This window comes from Neofelis nebulosa, chromosome X, assembly GCF_028018385.1.
Source record: "Neofelis nebulosa isolate mNeoNeb1 chromosome X, mNeoNeb1.pri, whole genome shotgun sequence".
Classification (NCBI taxonomy): domain Eukaryota; kingdom Metazoa; phylum Chordata; class Mammalia; order Carnivora; family Felidae; genus Neofelis; species Neofelis nebulosa.
This window is the reverse complement of record NC_080800.1, coordinates 38,846,201-38,871,052: the sequence shown is the minus strand read 5'-3', so window position 1 is coordinate 38,871,052 and position 24,852 is coordinate 38,846,201. Positions and strand designations below refer to the sequence as shown.

Below are 24,852 nucleotides of genomic sequence, written 5' to 3'. Positions count from 1 at the left end.
GGAAAATGCTGTTTGCCGGTAAGTTTTCTCCAAAGACGCTACGGTTCCTCTCCCGGCCTTGTTGCCAGGTGGACATCGAGAAAGGATAAGTTGGTCAGCCTGCCTTGAACTCAAAGCTTCAGATGCCCCGGGGCCTCCTGCTGACTCCGTATTTTTGGACCCACGCCAAAGAGATCCCAGGCAGACCCTACAAGTATCCCCTCCACCCATCTCACCCCACCCCAATGGACATGGGATTCACTGGCAAGATAGGTGAGGGGCCAGAGTGTCCACAGCTAAGAAGCCCGAAGCTTCAGGGCCCTGTGGACAGAGGTGGACAGGTAAGGCTTGGCGATGAGGAGGCCAGCCCGGGCTCTCTTGGGGATGGGGCAGTGGGGACCTAGGTTCAGGCCCAGGGGCTGTTTAATTAATTAATTAATTAATTATATTTTCATTTATTTATCTTCGGGAGAGCACAAGTGGGGGAAGGGCAGCGAGAGGGGGACAGAGGATCTGAGGCGGGCCCTGTGCGGACAGCCGATGAGGTGGAGGCTTGTTTCAAACAATTCGCCAGGCCTAGAGCCTGCCCCCACCAAACCCGCAGCTCCCCTGCCCTGAACCGAAGCCCTTGACACAATTAGTTCTTGAAAAGCCATCCCACATTGCTTCTTTTGACTTTGGGAAAGGTGGCTAAACACCTGTAATATTGTTGAATCCCCCCCCCCCTCCCCATTTTTGGCAAAGCCAAGGTCCCTAGACCCACATCCCAGGGCCACAAATAACTCCGCTTGCTGCTTTAGTCTCCCGGAGCTAATTGCGGACATAAGGGCAGAGGGAGTGGGGGAGGGGGAGAGGTGGGTGTTTGGAAGGAGGACGAGAGGGGCGGAGAATGCCTCCCCAGTACATGCCAAGATAGTGGCAATACCGGGTGGTGGAGCAAAGTGAGTCTCGGAGCCTCGCTGGCCTTTTTACCTACTTTATCTCGCTTTTCTCATCTGTGAAATGGGTTGTTAGAAGGCTTAACCGGAATCATGCAGGCAAAGCGCTTAATGCGGTGCTTGGGACCTGGAAAACGCTCAACGAACGAAAAGTCCGGTGTTCTTTGCGTTGCTCTATTTGGGGGAATAATTGCAGGGGGCTGGAGGCAGACACCCAAAGGGGCCACCGCCCACCCCCCAGCCCCCCAAGCTCAATAACGCACTACGGAGGCTGATGGAGAAATAAAGGCCGTGCTGAAGGCCCAGGGGAGGTGTCCCTCCCCCCTCCAGGCTCCCCGTGCGGGCCCCAGGTGATCTCTCCGCCCCCGCGCCCGCCCTCCCCAGGTCTGGGCGGCGGAGCTCCGGGCGGGGGGCGGGGCTCGGCGGCGGGGCCCGAGGCGGGCGATATAGCGGCTGGGCGGCGGCGCCAGTGCGCGGGGGCAGCGCGGCGGGCGGGGGCCGAGACCCAGACCGCGGAGCGGCGGGCACCGGGGCGGCCCGGAGCGGGGCGAGCACCATGAGCCACAAATGCGACGTGATCGTGGTGGGGGGCGGTATCTCAGGTCAGTCGCGGCCGCGGCCCTCCTTCTTCCTCCTGCGTCCGAACAGGTGGCCGCCTGGGTGGGGTGGGGGGGCGCGGGCGGACGAGGGCCTTGGGGGCGGGGGCCGACCCCGGGAGCCTCGAGCCTGTCCGTGTGCGCGGGCGGGGATCTCGCGGGCCCCGAGTGCCGCGCACGGAAGCTCCCACGAGGGGAAGGATTTGGTGCGGTCCTGGACAGAAGGCGGGGGAGGGGGGCGGAGGGACGAAAGTCTGTGGACCGGCCGGGGCCAGGCTTTGAACTTCTCCCTCCGAAGGCTGCTGGGCCTGCGCTTGCGGGAATTTTCGAGGCGAAGAGAAACGGGGCTGGTTAGCGCGCGGGAGGTTTCTGCTAGGGGGTGGCGCAAAGGTCCGTCACTTTTTCCAAGCAAAAGTCAGTCATCTGCTCCAACCTGCCCTGGGCGCTCGGCACCCCAGCTTGAAGCAGGCGTGCACCACAGCGTACTATAACCCTGGCAGCAGGGGAAACGACCTTGAACAGTTAGCTCCTGGTTCAGAAAGCAGGGGTTGGACCCTGGGGCGATTGATTGACAAATACCGTCCTGACCCTGATTCTCTGTGGTTCTGTGATTGTCACGGGTCTCTCCCTGGGGCTGCAGGGCCTTTTGAGCAAATAGCTCTTCTCACCACTACCCGCTTCCAGAACAGGCTGAACAAACTGTCCAGTGGGGCTGGGGTGGGGAAACTTGACTCTCTGGCCCAGCCTATGTTTGGCAGGTTGGAGACTACCCTCTCAGACACAGGGAGGCTGTGTGCGCAGCAGGGCGCAAAGACAGAAGCCAGAGGGAGGGATGGAGTGGGTGGAGAAACCCATCCTCTAACGAGGGTCAGGCGGATCCTATGGGTGGGGGTTAGTGAGAATAAGCAGTGTTCCCAGAGCGGCCTGACAGCCCCCTGGGGACGCTTTGGCCCCAATCCCGGGGCCTCCCGGTTCCTGAGAAGTAATTGGGATGCTTCCCAAATCCATGGATATGTTGCCCAACCCTTGGCCCTAACCAGGTCTCAGGAGCAGGGTTAGCCTTTGCTCTCCATGGAGTGGGCAGGGCAGAGGTGCCCCGACTGCTGTACCTGGTGAGGAAACCAATACCTTGGATGTTGGGGGCTGATCCTGGTCTTGTGCTGCTCCCTCCACTGCAGCCCTCCTCACCTTTGGGTCGAGTCTCAGGCTACCATTTGTGTTCGCGTGGCCCTCCTGGACTCACTCAGGCCAGGCCCTGTGTCCCGTGCTGCAGGGTACACAGACGCATAAGACAGTGGCACGCCAAGGTGGGCCAAGGGTAGGTTGATTTGGCTTGCTTTCAGTATTTTTGACATCTCTTCTCCTATGGGAGCTTGGACTTCAAAGCATATGTAGCAAATATTATTCAGGGGCACCTGAAGTTCTCTTGCCAGGCCCCCGAGGTCCTGTTTTTGCCCAAAGTCTAATGGGTTCAGATTTTTCTACTTCCCCCCCCACACCCCTTATTTTGCCCTGTCTGATTCATACTCCAAACCTTCAAGATCACTCAAATAAATCATGTTAGACTCGTTCAGGAAGGGTAGATAAGGGTTTGGCTATTTCCACAAGCAGTGCTGAACTTTTATATTGACCCTCAAACTCTGAAGACAGGGGTCAGATGACTAGATCTGCCTTCTTCTCAGGAACATTACATGGAACAGTCGTTGTTCTAAAAAGCAAGAAAACAGGGTTCCAAGGCCTTACTCAACTGCTTTATCTGCTGCATGAGGATAACACCAACTAGTCACAGCTAGATGATGACAGCATCACGGTGAAGGGCAAGAGCAACAATGCATGTGAAAATAGCTTTGCAAAGGCTGACATGACAAGAGGTCCTACAAGAATTGTACTCACTTATTCAAACAGTAGGCATTAGAGTAGGCTGTGGTAGGGGATGCAAAATTGGGTCACATTGCTTTTGAAGATGTGTCAATCCAGGAGGGGAGAGGAGATACCCAAACAAAGACAACACAAGGTAGACAGTGGTGCATGTGATAGATGCTTTAGTGGTGCATGCACAGAGTCCTAGGGAAGGTGATTGGAGAGAATCTCCAACTCTGCTGAGAAAATCTGGGCAGACTTCACAGAGGAGGTGACATTTGAAGTAGGTGGGAAAGGAGGACTATGAATTCAGCGGGAGACTAGATGAGGAAAGCATTTTGAGCTAAGGAACCGCTTATATGAAAACACAAACATGTGAAGGAACACGGTAGCCAGGCTTAGGAAACCTCGAGAACTTCCGTGTGGAGAGGTGAGGGAGGGAAGGTGTGGTGGCACGAACTTTGGGGAGTTTTGCGCATCATCCGCAAAAGGTGCCGTTCTTTCTGTGGTCAGTGAACGCCAATGGGGATTTTTCATTCCCAGAAATACAGGGATGGTACTAACCAAAAGAGGGAGGTGAAGGGGGAAGAGCAGGTTTAGGAGAAGGATGGGGCACGTGGAGTCAGAGGTGCTGGGAGGACCATGGGAGAGGTGTCTGGCAGGTGGAAATTCAGGGAAGTTGGGCTCAGAGATACGTGCACGCAAGAGAAGTTTGGGCTGAAGCCACTGATGCAAATGAAATGACCCAAGCCGAGAGAGAGGAGAGAGGAAGTCTGGAACAGACTAGATGAGAGGGTGGAGGAGAGGAAGGTGTGTCCATCATTCTCTGTTGTCTGAGGACCGAGAGGAGGAAACCGAGACACTGGAAGACACTTAGTTAACCTCACAGCTTAGCTGAGATACCATCTCCCAAGGCTGCCCTTCCGAATCCCCCCAGATTGGGTTAGATGACTCCGTTTTATTCTCCCCTGCCGCCTGGTCCTTTTCCCTGAGGTGTTAATGGCTCACTTTCCCCTCCACTAGACTGTGAGCCTCCAGAGCCCAGGGAAGTGTCCCTTTTTCTCTGCAGAGAACCCCCAGCCCCCAGCTCCAGAGCCCTGCCTGGCCCAGTTGGCACTGAGGACTTGCTGTTGGCTTAATGGACTTTACACCAACAAAGTAGCAACTGATTGGATTTGAAACTCACATCCACTGTAACCACCAATCTTTTGCATTTCCCTCCAAATCACCCTGACAGCAGGAGAAGCAGTCAGATCAGAATTTTAGAATTAGTAGGTGACGGACCCAGTGTTTACATTTAGAAGTGTTTGAATTTGACTCTGCTTTTTAAAGTTTGTTAGTTGTTAAGCTTGGGGCGTTCTGCTAATTCTCTAATCGTTTTGAAAGCCGTCAGCAAATTTTCATCACTCCCTTTAGGATAAACACAGATAATGGGAGGGTCAGCCGGTTAATATACAACCTTCTTTTTTGATGTTTGAAAACTTCCAGGGCAGCTGTAGAATAGTTTTTTTAAGAAATGTGTGCGCTATATGAATACATACTTACTGAAATCTCTTCCACTGAAGGAGCAGGTGATCCCTGGAGTTTTGACAGAGTAACAGCATTTCCCACATGGAGCTGGACAGCAGCATTTTGTTTCTGTCCCGAGTCTCGGTTTCAGTGTTTGGGTTGGTGAAACCATGGAAACTATCTTTTGCAAATCTGGATTGGCTCTTGCTGAATCCTCAGGAAAAAGCACCAAAAAAGGGAAATTCGAAGCAGAAAGGACAGTGTTTTTGCCAGGCTTGCGAGAGGAGAGTCAGCTGTCTGGGGTTAGTGGGCACTTAGCCGAGATCCCGCGGAGCTGGGAGCCAGCCTTCCAAGTTGTGACCAACACCTGGCCAGGAGAGCAAGCCCGGTACGGGCTGGTGGGCCCGGTCTGGGCAGGGTGGTGCCACAGATGGCCCAGGAGGGATCATGAGTTGAGTTGGAACACAGTCGGCAGATGTGGCCTGTGTGTTAATGGCAGAGCTTCATCTAGAACCCACCCGAATGTTCTGAAAAATAATAACTGTGTAGAAGTTGCTTGGAAATCTGTCTGTCCCCATCAAAGAGAGGCTATAGAGAGGCAGTATGGCAATGTTAAAATGATATATATAGTTTGGTATCAAACAGACTCATTCTACACTTACCCTACTGTGTTACCCTGAAAGTTCCATCACCTCCCTGTTCTTCAGCGACTTCATCTTTTTTTTTTTAACGTTTTTTAATTTATTTTGAGAGAGAGAGAGAGAGAGAGAGAGAGAGAGAGAGAGGCAAAGACAGAGCATGTGAACGGGGGAGGAACAGAGAGAGAGAGGGAGAGAGAGAGAATCCCACCCAGGCTCTGCAATGGCAGCACAGAGTCTGACGGGGCTCAAACTCCTGAACCTCGAGATCATGACCTGAGCCGAAACCAAAAGTCGGACGCCAAACCGTCTGAGCCACCCAGGCGCCCCCAGCGACCTCATGTTTTAAATGAGACTCCTAATGCGTTTATTGGCAAGAGGGGGTTGTTGCTAGGATTAGAAAGAATGTACATTGGCAGTCACATGGCTTCAGCTTACACGTTTTGGAAAATATATCCTTGTTTAGACCCTAGGATTTTCCGGTCTGTGGGAGGAGAAGCAGGCATTTCTGCGTAATCACTTCATCCTCTTCACCCCTTACAAAGGCTACGTATATGTGCAGGCATCCGTCGGGGCCCGTCTGGTTGCAGCCCCATCCTGACCCACCCCATCTCTTTACTCCCTGCACCGAAGGGCCTCAGGAGCTCAGGCTCACCTCAGGTTCAGGAAAAATGTTGGCGGCCCCAGATCTGCATTTCAGCCGCACCCCAGCCCGGCTGTTATTCAGATTCTGACCAGGTCCTCATTCCCAGCTACCTCACTCCCATCTTCGTGATGATAACAAGTGCATTCATAATGAATGCAAATCTTATTTATTTAACAGGATCAGTTGTTTCTTAAGAATAAATAGTAACAAGAGTTAGCATTTCGAGGGCCGTCCACAGGCTGGGCAAGGCGTTGGGAGCTTAACTTTTCACGGCAGCTCTGTGCGGGTTGAAAATGACAAAGCCCTGTACCTTCTGCTTGATTCTAATACTTGGGGTGCGTTGATGGGAGGCGCCTGCTTGGTTGGCCATGTGGGCAGAGCCAGGGGCCACTAGAATGACAACTTCTAAGTCCTTCTGTATCTTCCAGGTTTAAGGCTTGGCTTGGCCATTCTCCACGGCAGCAATTTCCTTGGCTTCTGGCTGGATGTTGAGGTCTAGGCTCCGTGTCACACAGGGCACACAGAGCATAGTGTTAAGAGCATCGCGTCTACCCTGGTTCCACCAACTAGCTGTGCTACCTTAAGCGAAATTGGTGACCCTTTCACGTCTTAGTTTGCTCATCTGGAAGATAAGGATAATAATGGTATCCAGTTCAAAAAGTGGTTGAGAGGATTACAAGAGAAAATGCATGCAAACGGCTTAGCATCTGGCAAGCACTCGGTAGATACTGGTTATTATTCTTCATCAGGCTGACAAAATGGCCACTAACCACAGACGGGTCTGAACAGGCACCTTGCCAGCTGACTCCACTGTCAGAGTTTGGGTTGAGGAAATGGTTAGTGACCGTGCGGGCAGTAACATGCACACACGCACACACACATACACACACACACACACACACACACACACACACACACATTCATGGACTATTATCTTATATAGGGATGTTGCTTTGCAGCTCTACTTTCTTGGCTTGTATATGATATGAAAACACAGATGATATAAGAAAGCCAGCAGCGGGGCTCCTGGGGGGCTCAGTCGGTTAAGCGTCTGACTTTGGCTCAAGTCGTGATTTTGAGGTTCGTGAGTTCGAGCCCTGTATCGGGCTCTGTGCGGACAGCTCGGAGCCTGGAGCCCGCTTCGGATTCTGTGTCTCCCTCTCTCTCTGCCCCTCCCCTGCTTGCACTCTGTCTCTCTCTCTAAAAAATAAAAAATAAACATGAAAAAAAAAAGAAAGCCAGCAGCAAAATTCAAAAGGCTTAAACTCTAATGACTTTGAATATGTACGTGAGAGAAATACGTGAGAAATTCTGAACACAGGACACCTTTCTATATGGACGCTTCTAACCAGCTTGGTACCCTGAAGATGTTAATATTAGGCTCACCCCCACTGTTACTTAGTTTCACATTTGTTTCCTTGTTTGATGTCTTCTACTCCCGTGTAAATGTCATCATGGGAAGCAGCTGGTTCCAGTCTGTTAACCTTTCCCCATCATCACATCACTTGTTCACACATTTGTTCACACTCACACAGGTGCAAAGGCACACACACATTGAGAGGATTTTACTGATGCGGCTGCTAATATGTGCCATCAAAATGTGTTTTAAAACACGACAGCTTAGAAAATTCGCTGCTTTAGGGTTTCTTGCATTTTTGATAATAAACACACAGGTGGCCCCTCTGGTCAGATCTATCTTATGAACTTGAAGAGATCATTTAGTTTTATCATTTTATTTTAAGTAGGCTTCATGCCCAGCCTGGAGCCCAACACGGGGCTTGAACTCACGACCCTGAAATCAAGACCTGAGCTAAGGGACGCCTGGGTGGCTCAGTTGGTTGAGTGTCTGACTCTTGATTTCGGCTCAGGTCATGATCTCACAGTTCATGAGTTCGAGCCCCAAGTTGGGCTCTGTGCTGAGCATGGATCCTGTTTGGGATTCTCTCTCTCTCTGCCCCTCCCCTGCTCTCTCTATCTCTCAAAATAAATAAATAAACTTTAAAAAATAATATGTAAGTGAGCTCTGTACTGTGTAAGCCAAGGGCTAAGTTAGATAGAAGGAATGAATCATTGAAGACCCAAGGGGTTGCAGAAGGTGCCATTAAGCAAATGGAATGTGAACAGGTGCTGAAGAACAGCAATAAGGTGAATCATAGGGCCATGGGCTCCAGTTAACAGCTAATATTTCTATTTATAGGAAGGTAGAAATCCCAGCAAGGCAAGAGTAATAGGGATGGGGACATGTGGGTAATAAACTTAGTAGAAGGAGGGAATCAAACAGCGAGACATTGAAAAGCCAAGTGATGAACCTGGCTGGTTCAGTCAGTAGAGCATGCAACTCTGGATCTCAGGATTGTGAGTTCAAGCCCCAGGTTGGGTGTAGAGATGACTTAAAAATAAAATCTTAAAGGGGCGCCCGGGTAAATCAGTCAGTTGAGCATCCAACTGTTGATTTCCGCTCACGTCATGATCCCAGGGTCGTGGGACCGAGTCCCATGTCAGGCTCCAGGCTGAGGGTGGAGCCGGCTTAAGATTCTCTGCCTCCCTCCCACTGCCCCTCTCCCCAGCTTGCACTCTTGTGGTCTCTCTCTCTCTCTCAAATAAATAAAATCTTAAAAAAAAAAAGAAAGAAAGAAAAGCCAAGTGAATAGATAGGGTTTTCTGTGATTGGAAACAGGGAGCCACTGAAAATTTGTGTATAAAGATAAAGGGGGCAGTTATGTGCCTGACAGGTGGAAGGCAGCAACCCTAGGAGCCAGAGAAGCCAAGAAATGAGTAGAAATTCTGGAACAGGTTGAAAGGTGACCAGCTGCTGAGAATGAATTGGGTTATCCTGACCCCCAAGGCTAGTTGTGAGAGAAAGTGGGGGAGGGGAGGCAAGAAGGGAAGAGGTCTTCGAGGGCACTTGGCTTTCTTCTGTTTTGCCGAGAGCTGACCCAGAGGAAGTATCACAAAATAAGTAATTCATGTTTTCTCTCTGAAGTTTTATAACTAGAATCGAAGGACATGACTGTATTTACATTTTTCCTTTTTTTTTTTTTTTTTTTTAATCAAAGAGATTTTCTACCCAGGGCTTTGACCCAGCTTACTAAGTGACAAACACACATCTTGGGCAATCAGAAACATGAAGTGAAGAGTTCATCCTATTTGTTATGTCAAAGTTGTCCTTGAAACCTACGGTTTCGTAAAAAGAAAAAAAAATTAACAAAAAAGGGGGGAGGTGCCTGGGTGGCTCAGTCAGTTAAGTGTCCAACTTCGGCTCAGGTCATGACCTCAAAGTCCGTGAGTTCGAGCCCCATGTCAGGCTGTGTGCTGACAGCTGGGAGCCTGGAGCCTGGAGCCTGCTTCAGATTCTGTGTCTTCCTCTCTCTCTCTGCCCCTCCCCCGATCGAGCTCGCTCTCTCTCTCTCTCTCTCTCTCTCTCAAAAATAAATAAATGTTATTAAAAAGAAAATTGAAACATACTGTTTTATGAGAGAGAGGGCACAGTCAGAAAGTACCTTCGGGTAGGAATGACCTTTCAAATGTTAGTAATGTCACCATAACCTCTGTTTAATGGTATCTTAAATGGCATGTTCCAGTTAACTTCCACTTTATGTCAGAAGGGTAAGCTCTTGATCCGATGTTAATCATCTCTTCCATAGGCCATTTTTAAACTCTGGCCACATCCTCCCTCTCAACATTTATCAGAATTGGACAACAGGGAGGTTCGCTCTCCTTCCAACCCGAATAACCACTCCCTTTGGGTGTATTTCTCAAATATCTCCAATGATCCTTTTATGTTGAATTCTGACTCCTACCTCATGCTTTGTAGTTAGAGCTACTTTCTTTCTTTCTTTCTTTTATGTTTTTTAATTTATTTTTGAGACAGAGAGAGACAGAGCCTGAGTAGGGGAGGGGCAGAGAAAGAGAGGGAGACACAGAATCTGAAGCAGGCTCCAGGCTCTGAGCTGTCAGCACAGAGCCCGATGCGGGGCTCGAACTCACGAACTGTGAGATCATGACCTGAGCCAAAGTGGGACGCCCAACCGACTGAGCCACCCAGGCGCCCCGAGCTACTTTCTATTCTTGTGATCCCAGTTGTGTTTCTGTCTTAAATTGTGTCTTTATAATTATGTCTTTAATTCCATCTCACTTGTGTGGATTGTTTCCCAGTTTTCTACATTAAAACAAGTTCTTTGGGAAAGCTTTTGTTATCCAACAGAGCCCCTTTTTCAGATAATTTAAGATAAAGTAAATAATTAAGAGGAAAATTAATTACTAACCAAAATTCCCACCAAAAGTTTTAAGGAGAGGGGTGCCTGGGTGGCTCAGTGGGTTAAGCATCTGACTTTGGCTCAGGTCATGATCTCTCACAGTTTGTGAGTTTGAGCACCGTGTTAGGCTCAGGGCTGACAGCTCAGAGCCTGGAGCTCTCTCTCTCTCTTTCTCTCTGCCCCTCTCCTGGTCGTGCTCTGTCTCTCTCTCTCTGTCTCTCTCTCTCAAAAATAAATAAATATCTAAAAAAATTTTTTTTAAGTTTTAAGAAGATAAGCCACTGATACAAAGGAAAGATGAAATCACATTTTTTTCTTGGTGATTTATAGTTTAAGGACTTTTTTGGAGACATGGAACATTTTTTAATAACCTGAATTGTAGAAATAATACCTGTTTATTATGAAAATCTGTAAATTGCAGAAAAGGACAAAAAGAAAATGAAAATCATCCATAATTGTTTTCTACAAAAAAAACTAACCACTGTTACTAATGCCACCTGTATTTTCTTTTTGTAAACCACCTGTTGGATCTATTTGTCTGTTTTTATTTTTTTAATGTTTATTTTGAGAGACACAGAGAGAGTGAGAGAGCATGTGCAAGCAAGGGAGGAACAGAGAGAGAATCCCAAGCAGGCTCCAAGCTGTGATCTCACAAACCCTGCGATCATGACCTGAGATGAAATCAAGAGTTGGACAGTTGGAGCCCCTGGGTGGCTTAGTCGGTTAAGCGTTGGAGTCTTAGTTTGGCTCAGGCCGTGATCTCACAGTTTCATGAGTTTGAGCTGGCAAGGTGGAGCCTACTTGGGATTCTCTCTCTCCCTCTTTCTCTGCCCCTCCCCCACTTGCGCTGTCTCTCTCTAAATATAAATAAATAAACTTCAAAAACAAAAAAGAGTTGGACATTTAACCGACTGAGCCACCCAGGTGCCTTTATTTGTTTATTTTTAAATAAATAATAACATGACCATTTAATCATGTCTTAAGTGCTCTTTTCCCATAAGATCTTGAGAACTTTATATTTCTCCATATGATTGTATTTATTTACCCAGTCTCCTATTACTGGAGATTTGCATTTCCAAACTTCTGCTATTTGAAAGAAAGCTGTTATAAATATCATTACACCTAAACCAAATTGTGCATGATTCTGATGATTTCTTTTGGAACCTTCTAGAAATAAATGTTGGGAATCCTTTGAAGGCATTTAATAATTATTGCAAAACCGTCATTCCCAAGAGAATTTCACACTTACTTTAGAGTGGAATTGTAGTAATGGGCTTCTTGGTTACCTCAACAGGCAACCGACATCCGCCCCCCCCCCCCCCAACTCTGGCACAATACCGAGAAAGCCATGGTTCTTCACGAGCTCATAGCTGTAATTTAATGAAGTTGTAAAATCACAACCCTCTTCTGTTTTGTAAAATTTGTAAATTTCAGTGGTGGCAAGTAAATTTTGCTCTCTGCAACTGATTTCTGCAATTACGGCTTTATGCCCGCCATTATTTACTAGGAACATACCTTTTTTAGAGTACCTCTAAATTCTTTGGGTGCCATTTATCCGCTGCGTCTAGAAGTTTGCCATCCTCAGTTAGATCATTCTGGTGTGTTTCAGTGCCACAAAGCAAACAGCCCGGTGACAAATCACTTTCTATGATTAATTATTTTTACCCCTCTAGATAAGACATGAATATAGCTTTTGTCCGCAGTCTGTTTTAACGGCTGATCAAACAGCTGTTTCATGTTTTACATTTTAATTTCCTGTCTAGTTTGCCTTCACATCTGCCATGGATTTTAGTTTATTTAGGAGTCCTGTCCGATGCAGTTGACGGTCTCAGAATAGCCCTTTTGTGCTATGCCAGTTAGTCAAAATCAAACAGCCCTTGTTAAATACTGAAGATAAGCGCGCACAAAGGCGTACACGCAAATGAGCCCCTCATTTCATCGAACGTGGTGCCCTATCTTGTTTCTGCAGGGGAGAAAAAGAAGGCACGTTTGCTCATTTCCTCGATGCGCTCACTCGTTCAATAAACGCTTATCGAATGCCCCATTTGCCAAGCATTGGGGTGGCGGGGGGGCGAACACATGGGTTATGCGTGTTTCCGTCCCGTACAGCTACACACAGGTGAATGCTCTGAGGGGGCATGGGTGCTGAGAAAGAGAAGTGCCTCTGGTTCAGATGCCACAGAGGAGAGAAGGATGACGGCGTCACCTCGGGGCCTCAAAGAACCCGCTGGAACATTCAGTGACAGGATTTGCCGGAGAGTTGATGGGCCAATTCAGATATTGTTCCGTAAACTGTAGCTTTAAGTGGTTGAGATTTCAATCTACATTCTAATGTACACAGGCCGTTGAAATAGCAGTTTCGCCCTTCCTACTATAGGGCCTAAAATGGAAGCACAGGGGATGTTGTGGTTGGCTGTTCGAGCCCCCTTCGGGGCAGTGATTCCCTCACCTGCTCAGAGGGTTGGCCGCCCGCTGGTGCACTGCTGAGTCCCTCTCTGGAGATTGCCCTTGACTGAGGGGAGCCGACTCACCCAAGAGCTTGCCCCTTCCTTTGGGGACACCCTCACATCAGGACGACTCGGACAGGCCCTCTCAGCTTCTGTTGTTCAACTCCTCCCTGTGACCACTCCTGCCTCTCTTACTCCTTGACACGTGTTGAACCCCGATGAAGCTCCTACGTAGAAATCTGTCTCAGAGGCTGCCGGCCATGAACCTTAATCTACACAGACAGTAGTTGAACAGTATTTTTGTTCTGTACATCACAAGATGTTCTAACCATGAAGCGTTAGTCACTTGGAGGTGGACGCCTGGAGAGAGGGCTGAGCCTCCAGAACAGGGTGGAGGGTGGAGGCCAACCTCTACCTCAGCTCAAACAAGCTCCAGGGAATCTAATTCTCTTACCACTCTGTGGGCTGATTTAGAGCTGAGATGCATAGCCTCTTATCTGGAATTTGCTATAAACAATTAGAAACACTTGTGGCAGTGGAACCAAGGGGTGAATTATGAAACAAACAGCCCTAATCAGTGAAGACTGGACACAGAAGGTCATGGACTGGCCATCTATCCTAAGCTACCATTTTGGATCCAGCTCAGATTCTGGGTTCTTGGCAAAATAGTTCTGTCGGTGTGCGCCTCTAGTCTTCCCATAATCCTACTACTATTTCATTCAGCCTCCTATGGCCTTTCTCACAAGGAATTGTAGCGATTGTAGAAATTGGACGACACAACCCAAGATGGGCAAGGCAAAAAGGGAGCTGGTTGGTGGTGTTTGAGTGGAGAGGTTAGAGGTTGGGGGTCTTTGGTCCAAGGACATTCATATTAGAGGGAATTGACAAAGGAACTAGAAAAGCTAGATCGTGATCGTGAAGGAGTGCATTGTGGAGTTTTCACAGGTAACCTTTAGACTGTCCTCTTGGAAATGACCACTGATAGCATTTAAACGAGTTGCAGCCTTCTGAATCGGCATGCCCAGAGATACGATCCTCTGTGCGATTCAACAATTGATTTGGGGAGGGGGGGGAGAGAAAGAGAGAGATCCTGTTCTTTCCATGCCCCACCAAGCCAAACCTTACAGAGCTAGACTATTAGTATTACAAGGACATTAACACTTTGAGGGGTGTGTTCTCTGATTGGAAAAAGACCTAGCACATTACTTACAGAAATATCTGTAAAAGGAAATTGTGAGCTAGATGGCTGCCCATCTCTTTCCATCTGCCTGCGGTTAGTTTTTTACTTAGAAAACAAGAAGTGAGTGCCTTCTACGTGCTAGGTGCCAGGAATGAACAATCCAGAAACAATTCCAGCTTGACACATGCACACACACAGGAAATGATGTGAAATTACATTTCCCGTGCCTATTAACTGTTGGCTCCCGCACACACAGCAATGTACTTTTTTAAGTAAAAGATGCCTCTGTATACCTTTACAGGGCTCCCATCTGAACCGAGTCAGAACAGATGCTGAGACAACTCGGGTTTGGGCTTCTAGGTGTTGTGTCATCCGCTAACTTTGCAGGCTTTTCTCATAGGTGGTGTGATATTCCTGGCCTTCTGAGGGGTAAGTCAAATATCATACATGCCTTTTATGCCGTCGGAAATCGGCTGCATGCCGGAGTGGTCAGAGGCTGAAAGGAAATCACATGGTCCCAGCTGATAAAAGCCAGCACATCCAAAGTACACTGCCTGTGATCCGTTTTTCTCTCCCTTGTTCCTTTCTCTCTGATATCATGGAGAGTGCGTCCAAGGGGAAAATGAGTTTTCTGTAGATAAATCAGTCTGCCGGTCCACAATATCGAGCTTCCAGCAGACAGGTCTGAGAAATGGAATAAAAGTACAAAGAGGTTAAGATGACTGTGAGGTAGGAAGGGAAGCAAAACCGTTTTGTGTGCAGAAGAAAAACCATTTGGGACTTAGGCATGCTTTCATTTCTGGGTTTTAGTTTGTGAATAAAAACCCGTGAAAAGCTGATGAAAATGACAAAACAGTTCTTTCCTCCTCCTGTGTTGTCTTCAAGGTATGTTTCAGGAAGCCCTTCTTCTAAATCTGGCTCCCTTCCCTATGGATGAATTCCTTTGAAAGGAATTTGCAGGTTTAAAGATGGCTTGAGAGTAAGTTTAAAAACCAACCTTTAAAATGAAAAGCATTCGCGAATGTTACGTTTCCAGTGAAGGTACATGTGCGTGCTGAGGTGTTGGAATACGTTTTCTTTGACAATAGAGATTTCGAGAAAAAAAAAATGGGGGCACTTGGAACTTAAACCCGTGTTCAAACCCACGCTTTCTCTATATAAATTCTTGGCATCATTTTGCAGTATTTTTCAAATACAACGGATGAAGGCTTCAGTGCCAGTGAACAGTGACGTTTGCGAGTCATTTGCAAAGTGCGAGCTTACTCAGTCTTGCTGTTAAAATAATTGCAGTGTCCGTGCAGAGCCCAACTCGGAGCCCGAACTCACGGACCACGAGACCATGACCTGAGACCAGGAGTCAGACGCTTAACCGACGGAGCCATCCAGGCGCCCCTGGTTGAATACTGTTTGCTGCATGTTTGGCATTTTAGCTGTGTGGTGCAGAGCGGTATAGGGTTTTCGGTCCCTGTAAACCGCTGTTGAATGAGTAGTGTTTTCCGAAGAAGTTCCCACGATCCAAGAAAAGATTTTCCAGCTTCTCGTGCTGTATATTAGCCGGGCGTTTGAAAGCATCACTTCTTTCCACCTCCCTTCCAGTTTCCCGCTGCCCTCCCATCTTTCGAGCTGCTCCTTCAGACTCCTTCACCCGCTCCCACCTGCTTCTCCTTCAGTATTCGCTGTTCCGGGAAACAGAACCGCCTTCAGATCAGTTTTTAAGCCAAGACCCCTGACATTTGGAGCAGACACTGTAAGGGTCCTACCATTGCCCCTCAGCACCCGTTCCCGTACACGGGGACCTGTGGCTTCTGGCAGCTCCAAGTCTTTGCCCGAGGCCTTTCTCCGGCCACTGGGGCCCCCCACCCCACCCCACCCCACCTTGACTCCCACCCCGGCCGCCATCTGTTCCTAGGACTGGCCTGCTCAGTAGCCTGGATTCCTCACCTGTCAGTTGGAACCACTGAGGCATGTTCTTTACGGTCTCCCAGAGGCCCCCAAGTGGGATGGAGCCCTAGTTGGCCACCGTGGCGTCCTGCTCAACTCTGCAGCCCTTATTGCCTACCCTCTCTTCCTTGTCTCACCTCCCCAGAGCCTACGAGGCTTCTTGAGGTCACTTCCCAAACCAGCTGTTGGCAACCAACTGCCTTGTTTCAAGGACTGCCTTTGGATACTAGATACTAGAGGTTTTCTTCTCTACTCCCCATTATTAACCGCTAAAGCCCTGTTAGTTCCGGCTTCAAAATATGGCTCAGACCAGTCCACCTCACCGTCTCCGTGCCCTCCCCTGACCTGGGCTTCCTCACGTGCACCAATGTAGTTCCCAGAGTCTGCTCATTTGTATCCCGCCGTAGGGTCCAGCCCTCTCTATTCCTTTTTTTTTCTTTTTTTTTATGATAAAATATACAGAACATAAAATGCACCATCTGGACTATTTTCAAAAAAAAAATTTAATGTTTACTTATTTATTTATTTTGAGAGAGAGAGAGAGAGAGAGAGAGAGAGAGAATGCACGCAGGAGAGGGTCAGAGTTAGAGGGTGATAGAGAATCCCAAGCAGGCTCCGCCCTCTGAGCACAGAGCCCGATGAGGGGCGTGAACTCACAAACCATGAGATCATGACCTGAGCTGAAATCAAAAGCCGGACATGTAACCGACTGAGCCACCCAGGTGCCCCTGGACCATTTTTAAGTGTACAGTTCAGCCACATTAAGTACATCCACGCTGTTGTGCAACCCAGAATTTTGCCATCGTCCTAAACTGACACTCTGTCCCCATTTAACAGTCACTCCCATTCCTTGCTCTCCTCGGCCCCTGGCAACCCCCATTCTGCTTTCAGCCTCCATGAATTTGACTATTTGTCCTTTCATGTCCGGCTAATTTCACTCACCATAACGTCTTCAGGGTTTATCTACCTGAAGTAGTGTCGATTCTTACACGAAAGGAAGAATAATTTGGCTTTAATGAGAACAAAATTCAACCTTTGATGTTTTTGATGTTTTCAAGCCACGGAAAGATGTTTACTGTCAGAAGTGAAGCAAATGAAGTTGTTCAGAGACAAAGCTAACTATCCGTTGGCCTTCACCCCATCCTGACCCTCTTGAGGTGACCCCGGTTAATAACCTGTCATGTATCCTTCCAGAATGTCCTCCCGGCGGGGCAAACTTTCTAAAATGTAAGTGTCATGAGGTTACTCCTCTGCTTCAGACCCTTCAGTGGCTTCCATTAACATCAGGATTAAGTCCAAAATGATGACACTGGCCCAGACGCACTGGAGATCTGACCCCTGCCTACCTCAGAAAGGACATCGGCCACCACTGTCTTTGCTCTGCCTCTGCACCGGCCGACTGTTGAATCCTCGAATAATCTACCTCAGGCTCTGGCCTTCCGTTGCCACCAGACTTTCAGCAACAAGTTAATATATGGGAGTCTCGATAAAGTTTCCCAGTTTGAAGCTTTTGATATTTTCACGGCAGCGTTTCAGTGACATCTGCTTTTCTGTCCTTCAGGGTAGGAACATCACATAAACTCAACCCCAGAGGAAGTACTTGCACTTCTCCATGTGGAAACTCTTTCCAGCTCTTCTCCCCGCTCCGCTCCCTTGCCACTTTGGTGACTCTTGACCATCTTTCAGAACTTAGTTTGTTATTTTTTTAATTAATTAACTTTTGAGAGAGAGAGAGAGAGCAAACACGAGTGGGGGAGGGACAGAGAGAAATCCCAAGCAGGCTCCGCACTGTCCACTCGGTGCCTGACTTGGGGCTCAAACCCACGAACCGCAAGACCATGACCCAAGCTGAAATCAAGAGTCGGCTGCTTAGGGGCGCCTGGGTGGCTCAGTCGGTTAAGCGTCCGACTTCAGCTCAGGTCACGATCTCGCAATCTCTCGGTCCGTGAGTTCGAGCCCTGCGTCGGGCTCTGGGCTGATGGCTCAGAGCCTGGAGCCTGCTTCCGATTCTGTGTCTCCCTCTCTCTCTGCTCCTCCCCCGTTCATGCTGTCTCTCTCTCTGTCTCAAAAATAAATAAATATTAAAAAAAAAAAAAAAAGAGTCGGCTGCTTAATTGACTGAGCCACCCAGCTGCCCCCAGAACTTACTTTTAAAACTTTTTTTTTTTCTTAGATCTCCGTGTCTGACAGCCTTCTGCACACAACGTGCTGCCCACACCACCCCCTGTTCTACCCTCCCGGGGCACTCGGTTTTACACCTTTTCTGTCCACCCTTCCGGAAGCTCCAGGAGGGCAAGGACCCCATCTGTCTTCTTCACCACCTAGGACGGTGCCTGTACCTCCTGGACTTCACAGTCGATATTAATTTGTTTATTGAATCTTTCTTTGAGAGCTTCATGAAGAGCCTTGGTTCTATATTGCATTTGTCCCTCTCTGTGTGGGCCCCCTCTTCTGAGTTTTCTTGTCCCGTGCCCGACCCCCTCATCCTCAGCACTCATTTGATGGCAGCGACAGCTGGCACAGGACTGTTACATAATACATGCCTCTATACCGTTTTGTCCCTTTAAAAAATCTGAAAGTAATTGAAATTCTGCAATGCATTCAGTTCCCAAGGTTTCCAATCATGGAAGCCTTTTAAAATAGAAACTAGGAGGGGGCACCCGGCTGGCTCATGTCGGTTGAGCATCCGACTTTGGCTCAGGTCATGATCGTATGTTTTGTGAGTTTGAGCCCCGCGTTGGGCTGTCTGCTCTCAGCGTGGAGCCCGCTTTGGATCCCCTGCCTCCCTCTCCCTGCCCCTTCCCCTTTTGCGCGTGTCCGTGTGCTCTCTCAAAAATAAATGTGTAAAAAAATAAAATAGAAACTAAGAGGAGGGCATACATTGAAAAATACAATACCTAAAATGAGATGGGCATATACTGTTACGTTCATCACGAGGTTTTTGTTTGTTAGTTGGTTTTTTGCTAATGCATGTGGCTCATTGTTCTCAACAAAGACCTAACCGTTCCCACCAGACTTTCAGCAACAAGTTAATATAGTATCCCAGTTTTTTTTTTTTTTTTTCAACGTTTATTTATTTTTTTGGGGACAGAGAGAGACAGAGCATGAACGGGGGAGGGACAGAGAGAGAGGGAGACACAGAATCGGAAACAGGCTCCAGGCTCTGAGCCATCAGCCCAGAGCCTGACGCGGGGCTCGAACTCACGGACCGTGAGATCATGACCTGGCTGAAGTCGGACGCTTAACCGACTGCGCCACCCAGGCGCCCCTAGTATCCCAGTTTTAAGCTTTTGATATTTTCATGGCAGCGTTCCAATGACATCTGCTTTTCTGCCCCTCAGAGTAGGAACATGACATAAACTCAACCCCAGAGGAAAAGGAGGGTTCCCTACTCACCAAAAAGCTTGCCTGACTCTGGAACCTTCCATGTGCTGGTCTCTGACAGCCCCGGTGTCCCTGAGCTGCTCCACTGAAGCCCTTGTTGCTGTTTCCATGGGCCGGAGACACAGTTGATGTTTCTGCAGCCCTGAGCTGGGAGCTGCTCTTTTTACACATGTAGGGTAATGCCCCAGAATCCTCTGGTCTGAGCCCCCAGGGGAGACAGTGGCTCCAGAGACCGATGCTTCGGAGGCCACCACGTTTCACATGCAGCCTGGTACTTAAGATGGGCCACAGCCATTATGGCAATTTAGGGAAACTCCGCATTATTTGTAAACATGAGTCAACAAAATCTAATTCTAAAGCTAGCTCTCTGTGTTGGTGAAACGTAGCCACAGAAATGTTCTTTTAATGACTTGACCCATTATCACTTCAGATCTTTCTAGGGGAGCAAGATACAAATATTAGTTGAGAAGGGAGGAGAGAGTAATGTGTATTGTGGCTTGGCTTCCCCTAGAAGCTGACCCTGAGATGGAATGTGAGCGGAAGTCATATATTTGGGGAGTGATCTCAGCATCAGCAAGCAGGAGTAGAGGGGGCAAGGAGGTCAGGAAAGGGTGATGTTCAGGTCTGTTTCCATTGTGGGTGGCCAGAGCCCAGTCCTCCTGGGGACCTTGGAGAGACAATGCAAGCTCCTGTTCAGTTTATCCCGCACTGAGGTATGAGGCAGTTGGGGCACCTAACGTTCTAAGAGGTGACAGAAGCTGGAAACAAGCTGTAGGACAGAGTCAGTCACTGGCTCAAGTCTGTGAGAAGGCAGAGGGTATGTGGGGGGGGGGGCATCCACAACACCTCTTGCAACATCTTTCATTAAAACTTCAAAATAGGGGCACCTGGGTGGCTCAGTCAGTTAAGCGTCCAACTCTTGATTTCGGCTCAGGTCAAGCCCCACATCTGGCTCCACACGGATGGTGCGGAGCATGTTTGGGATTCTCTCTCTCTCTCTCTCTCTCTCTGCCCCTCCCCAGCTTCTAAATAAATAAATAAATAAATAAATAAATAAATAAATAAGCATTTAAAAAAAATGCATATGACCAAGAGGGAAATCAGCCTGTGTTTAGTATTTACATTGAACACCAGTTTCATAATCACTGCCTTACATGAAAACTGGTTAAAAATAATAAAATAAAATAAAATAAAATAAAATAAAATAAAATAAAATAAAACAAAACAAAATAAACTGGTGGGGAATTCTGTAACCTCTTTGCTGTTTTGATACCTGCTTTTTGTTTTGTTTTGTAAAAATGATAAAGTTCAGAAAATAAAATGTCAGTGTTGAATTAAAAAAAAAAGACCTCAAAATAACGCCTGGGTGGCTCAGTCGGTTAAGCGTCCGACTTCAGCTCGGGTCACGATCTCGCGGTCCATGAGTTCGAGCCCCGCGTCGGGCTCTGGGCTGACAGCTCAGAGCCTGGAGCCTGCTTCGGATTCTGTGTCTTCCTCTCTCTCTCTGCCCCTCCCCTGTTCATGCTCTGTCTCTCTCTGTCTCAAAAATAAATGTTAAACAAAAATAAGAAGAATGATAGACCTTATTGAATTCTGAAGTTTCATCTTAATTGTTTTGTTTCTTAAATTCCACACGTGAGTGAAATCATATGATATCTGTCTTTCTCTGACTGACTGATTTCACTTAGCATGATACTCTCTAGCTCCATCCGTCAGAGCAAATGGTAAGACTTCATTCTTTTTTTTTTTCAAGTTTTCATTTATTTATTTTGAGATAGAGAATGAGAGAATGAGTGAGAGAGGGGCAGAGAGAGAGAGAGATAGAGAGAGAGAATCCCAAGCAAGCTCCACACTGTCAGCTCAAAGCCCGATGTGGGGCTTGAACTCAGGAACCACGAGATCATGACCTGACCCGAAACCAAGAGTTGGATGCTTAACCAACTGAGCGACCCAGGTACCCCAAGATATCATTCTCTTTTATGGGTGAATAATATTTCATTATATATATATGCATATGTATGTGTATATATATATATATGAATATATATATACACATACATATATATAATATTCCATTAGATACGTAGATAGATAGATACACACACCACATCTTCTTTATCCATCTATCTATGGACACAGGGGCTGCTCCCATAATTTAGCTATCGTAAATGATGCTGCTATAAGCATAGGAGTACATACAGCCCTTTGAATTCGTGTTTTTGTATTTTGGGAGTAAATACTCAGCGGTGCAATTACCACATTGTAGGGTAGTTTTATTTTTAACTTTTTGAGGAGCCTCCGTACTGTTGTCCACAGTGGCTGTACCGGTGTGCATTCCCACCAACAGTGCACGAGGGTTCCTTTCTCTCCACGTCCTCACCGACACTCGTTCCTCGTGTTGATTGTAGCCACTCTGACCGGCGTGAGGTGGTATCTCATTGTGGTTTTGATGTGCATTTCCCTGATGAGGAGTGATGTTGATCATCTTTTCATGTGCCTGTTGGCCATCTGGATGTCTTCTTTGGAGAAGTGTCTATTCATGTCCTCTGCCCGTTTTTAAATTGGATTATTTGTTTGGGGGGTATTGAATTGTATCAGTTGTTTATATACTTTAGATACTCACCCTTTATCGGATATGTCATCAGCAAATATCTTCTCCCATCCCATAGGTTGCCTTTTAGTTTTGTTGATTGTTTCCTTCACCGTGCAGAAGCTTTTTATCTTGATGTAGTCCCGATAGTTTAGTTTTGCTTTTGTCTCCCTTGCCTCAGGAGACATGATTAGAAAAACATTGCTACAGCCCATGTCAGAGAATTTACTGCCTGTTCTCTCTTCTAGGATTTTTATGGTTTCAGGTCTCACATTTAGGTCCTTAATCCATTTTGAGTGTATTTTTGCATATGGTGTATGAAAGTTGTCCAGTTTCATTCTTTTGCATGTAGTTGACCAGTTTTCCCAATACCATTTGCTCATTAGTTGAAGAGACTGTCTTCTCCCCATTGTATATTCTTGCTTCTTTTGTCAAAGATGAAGTGACCATATAATCATAGGGTTTTTTTGTGGGCTCTCTATCCTGTTCCATTGATCTATGTGTCTGTTTTGTGCCAGTACCATACTGTCTTGATTACTACAGCTCTATAATATAATCTAAAATCTGGAATTGTGATGCTTCCATGTGATGCTTCCAGATTTTTCCATGCTTTTTTTTTTTTTTTTTCAAGAGTGTTTTTGCTGTTTGGAGTCTTTTATGGTTCTATACAAATTTTAGGATGATTTTTTCTAGTTCCATGAAAAATGCTGTTGGTATTCTGATAGGGATTGCATTATATCTGTAGATTGCTTTGGGTAGTATGGACATTTTAACAGTATTTGTTCTTCAATCCAAGAGCATGGGTTATCATTCTATTTGTTTGTGTCATGGAACACATTTCCACTTATTTATGTCATCTTCAATTTCTTTCATCAGTGTTTTATACCTTTCAAAGTACAGTTCCTTCACCTCTTTGGTTAAATTTATTCCTGGACATTTTATTATTTTGGGTGCAATTGTACATAGGATTGCTTTCGTAATTTCTCTTTCTGTTGCTTCATTATTAGTTTATCATTTTAAATTTCTTAAGTAACAGCTTTATTGAAGGGTGCCTGGGTGGCTCAGTCAGTTAAGCATCTGACTCTTGATTTTGGCTCAGGTCATGATCTTGAGGTCGTGAGATCGAGCCTGGCATGGAGCCTGCTTAGGCGTCTCTCTCTCCCTCTCACTCTGCCCCTCTCCCTGCTCTAAAAAAAATACACACAGACACACACACACACACACACACACACACACAATCCACGTACCATACATTCATTTAAAGTATACAATTTAATGCTTTGTAACATATTCACGAGGTTGTATAATCATGACTCCAATGCAGCTTTCGAATATTTTTGTCTCCCCAAAAGAAAACTCCACACCCATTAGCAGTCATTCACTATTTCCAAACACCATCACCACCACCGCCAAACCCCCCCTGCCCCAACCCCTGACAACCACTAATATACTCCCTGTCTCTAGATACTTGCCTGTTCTGGACATTTCATATAAATGGAACCATACCATATATGACCTTTGGTGTCTGGTTTCTTTTCAGTCAGCATGTTTCCAAGGTTCACGCATGTCGTAGCATGCACCAGTACTTCATTCCTATTTATGGCAAAATAATATTCCCTTGTATGGATAGAGCACATTTTGTTGATCTGTTCACTAGTTGATAGGCATTTGGGCTGTTTCCACTTTTTGGCTATTGTGAATTATGCCACTCTGAACATTCGCGTGTAATTTTTTGTGTGGACATAAGTTTTCACTTCTCTTGGGTGTATGCCTAGGAGTGGAATTGCTGAGTCATATGGTTACTCTGTGTTTGACCTTTTGAGAATCATCTGAAAATTTTAAAATGTGATCCTCAGTGATTTTTTTTTTCTGGATACCACTTAGTGTGGGTGCTCCTGGAAAGTAATTATTTGGTATTGCCTTCTGGAAAGAGGAGCCGTTGACTTATGAATCAAGAAGACTGGAAGGAGACAGGAGGGGCCTGGCTTTCCCCAGATGGTTGGGATGGGAACAGATCTTTTGGGAAAAATGCCCCAACATGAAAACCTCTGCCAAAGAAAATCCTTTCCTGTTTATTTAAGTATATGCTTATATATAAAGTGTGATATTTACATGAATAGATCTTGTGTACATTTAGGTATTACATTTAACATACAGTAAGTATTTTCCTTTCTGCAGCTTTCCCATGAATTTCAGGGGGCATGTTAGTTGGCCCATGAACCTGGAGTTTCAGTTCGTGATGCCAAATTCAGTCCCTTAACTGGTGAACAGTAATTGCTCTGTATACAGCAGTTTAGAAGGCACCATATAAATAATGTTATTAAGTTCCAAATTTTACAGGGTAATCTAATAATGATATATTGGTGGTATTGAAAGAAAAAACAATTAAGGGAAACAGCTCCCAAGCCTTGAAAAAATACCGTACATCTTTCTCTCCCTTCCCCAACCTGATCCTTAGGTTGTAACTGAAGTAAATTTCATAAAATGTCACGTAATTGCTTTCATTTTGATTTGATTTGATTTGATATACAGTTGACTCCTCAGAAAGCATTTCTATCAGTGAACTTGCCTGGAATTTTTTTTTCTGAAAAAAAAAAAAAAAGGTCAGTGGCGATACGAAGAAGACTGTGCTTTATAGATAATTTATGCAGTTATGTGGCTCTGCTTAATTTTACGTCTCTAAATTTTATAAACTTGTAACAAAAGTCAGTCATTTATACAGCAAATCCTGGAAATAGTCTAGTAAGTGAAACGACTCACATGATATCATGACCAAATAAGTTATTTTTTTATACTAATTCTGGATGGATTATCTTTAAAATTTAATTTTTAAGTCCTACCGTCCAAAAACAACCACTGTTAATATTTGGGTATATTTTCTCCCAGAC

At 46.5% G+C, this 24,852-nt stretch overlaps 1 protein-coding gene across 1 annotated transcript in view; it reads left to right on the top strand.

Moving 5' to 3' along the window:
• Positions 1-1,361: 1,361 nt before the first annotated feature.
• Positions 1,362-24,852, top strand: part of MAOB (monoamine oxidase B) — a 114,984-nt gene continuing 91,493 nt past the window's right edge. Inside the window, exon 1 of the mRNA XM_058714827.1 lies at positions 1,362-1,519. Coding sequence (XP_058570810.1) covers positions 1,474-1,519 — 46 coding nt within the window. The 5' untranslated portion in view covers positions 1,362-1,473. The remainder of the gene's footprint in view (positions 1,520-24,852) is intronic.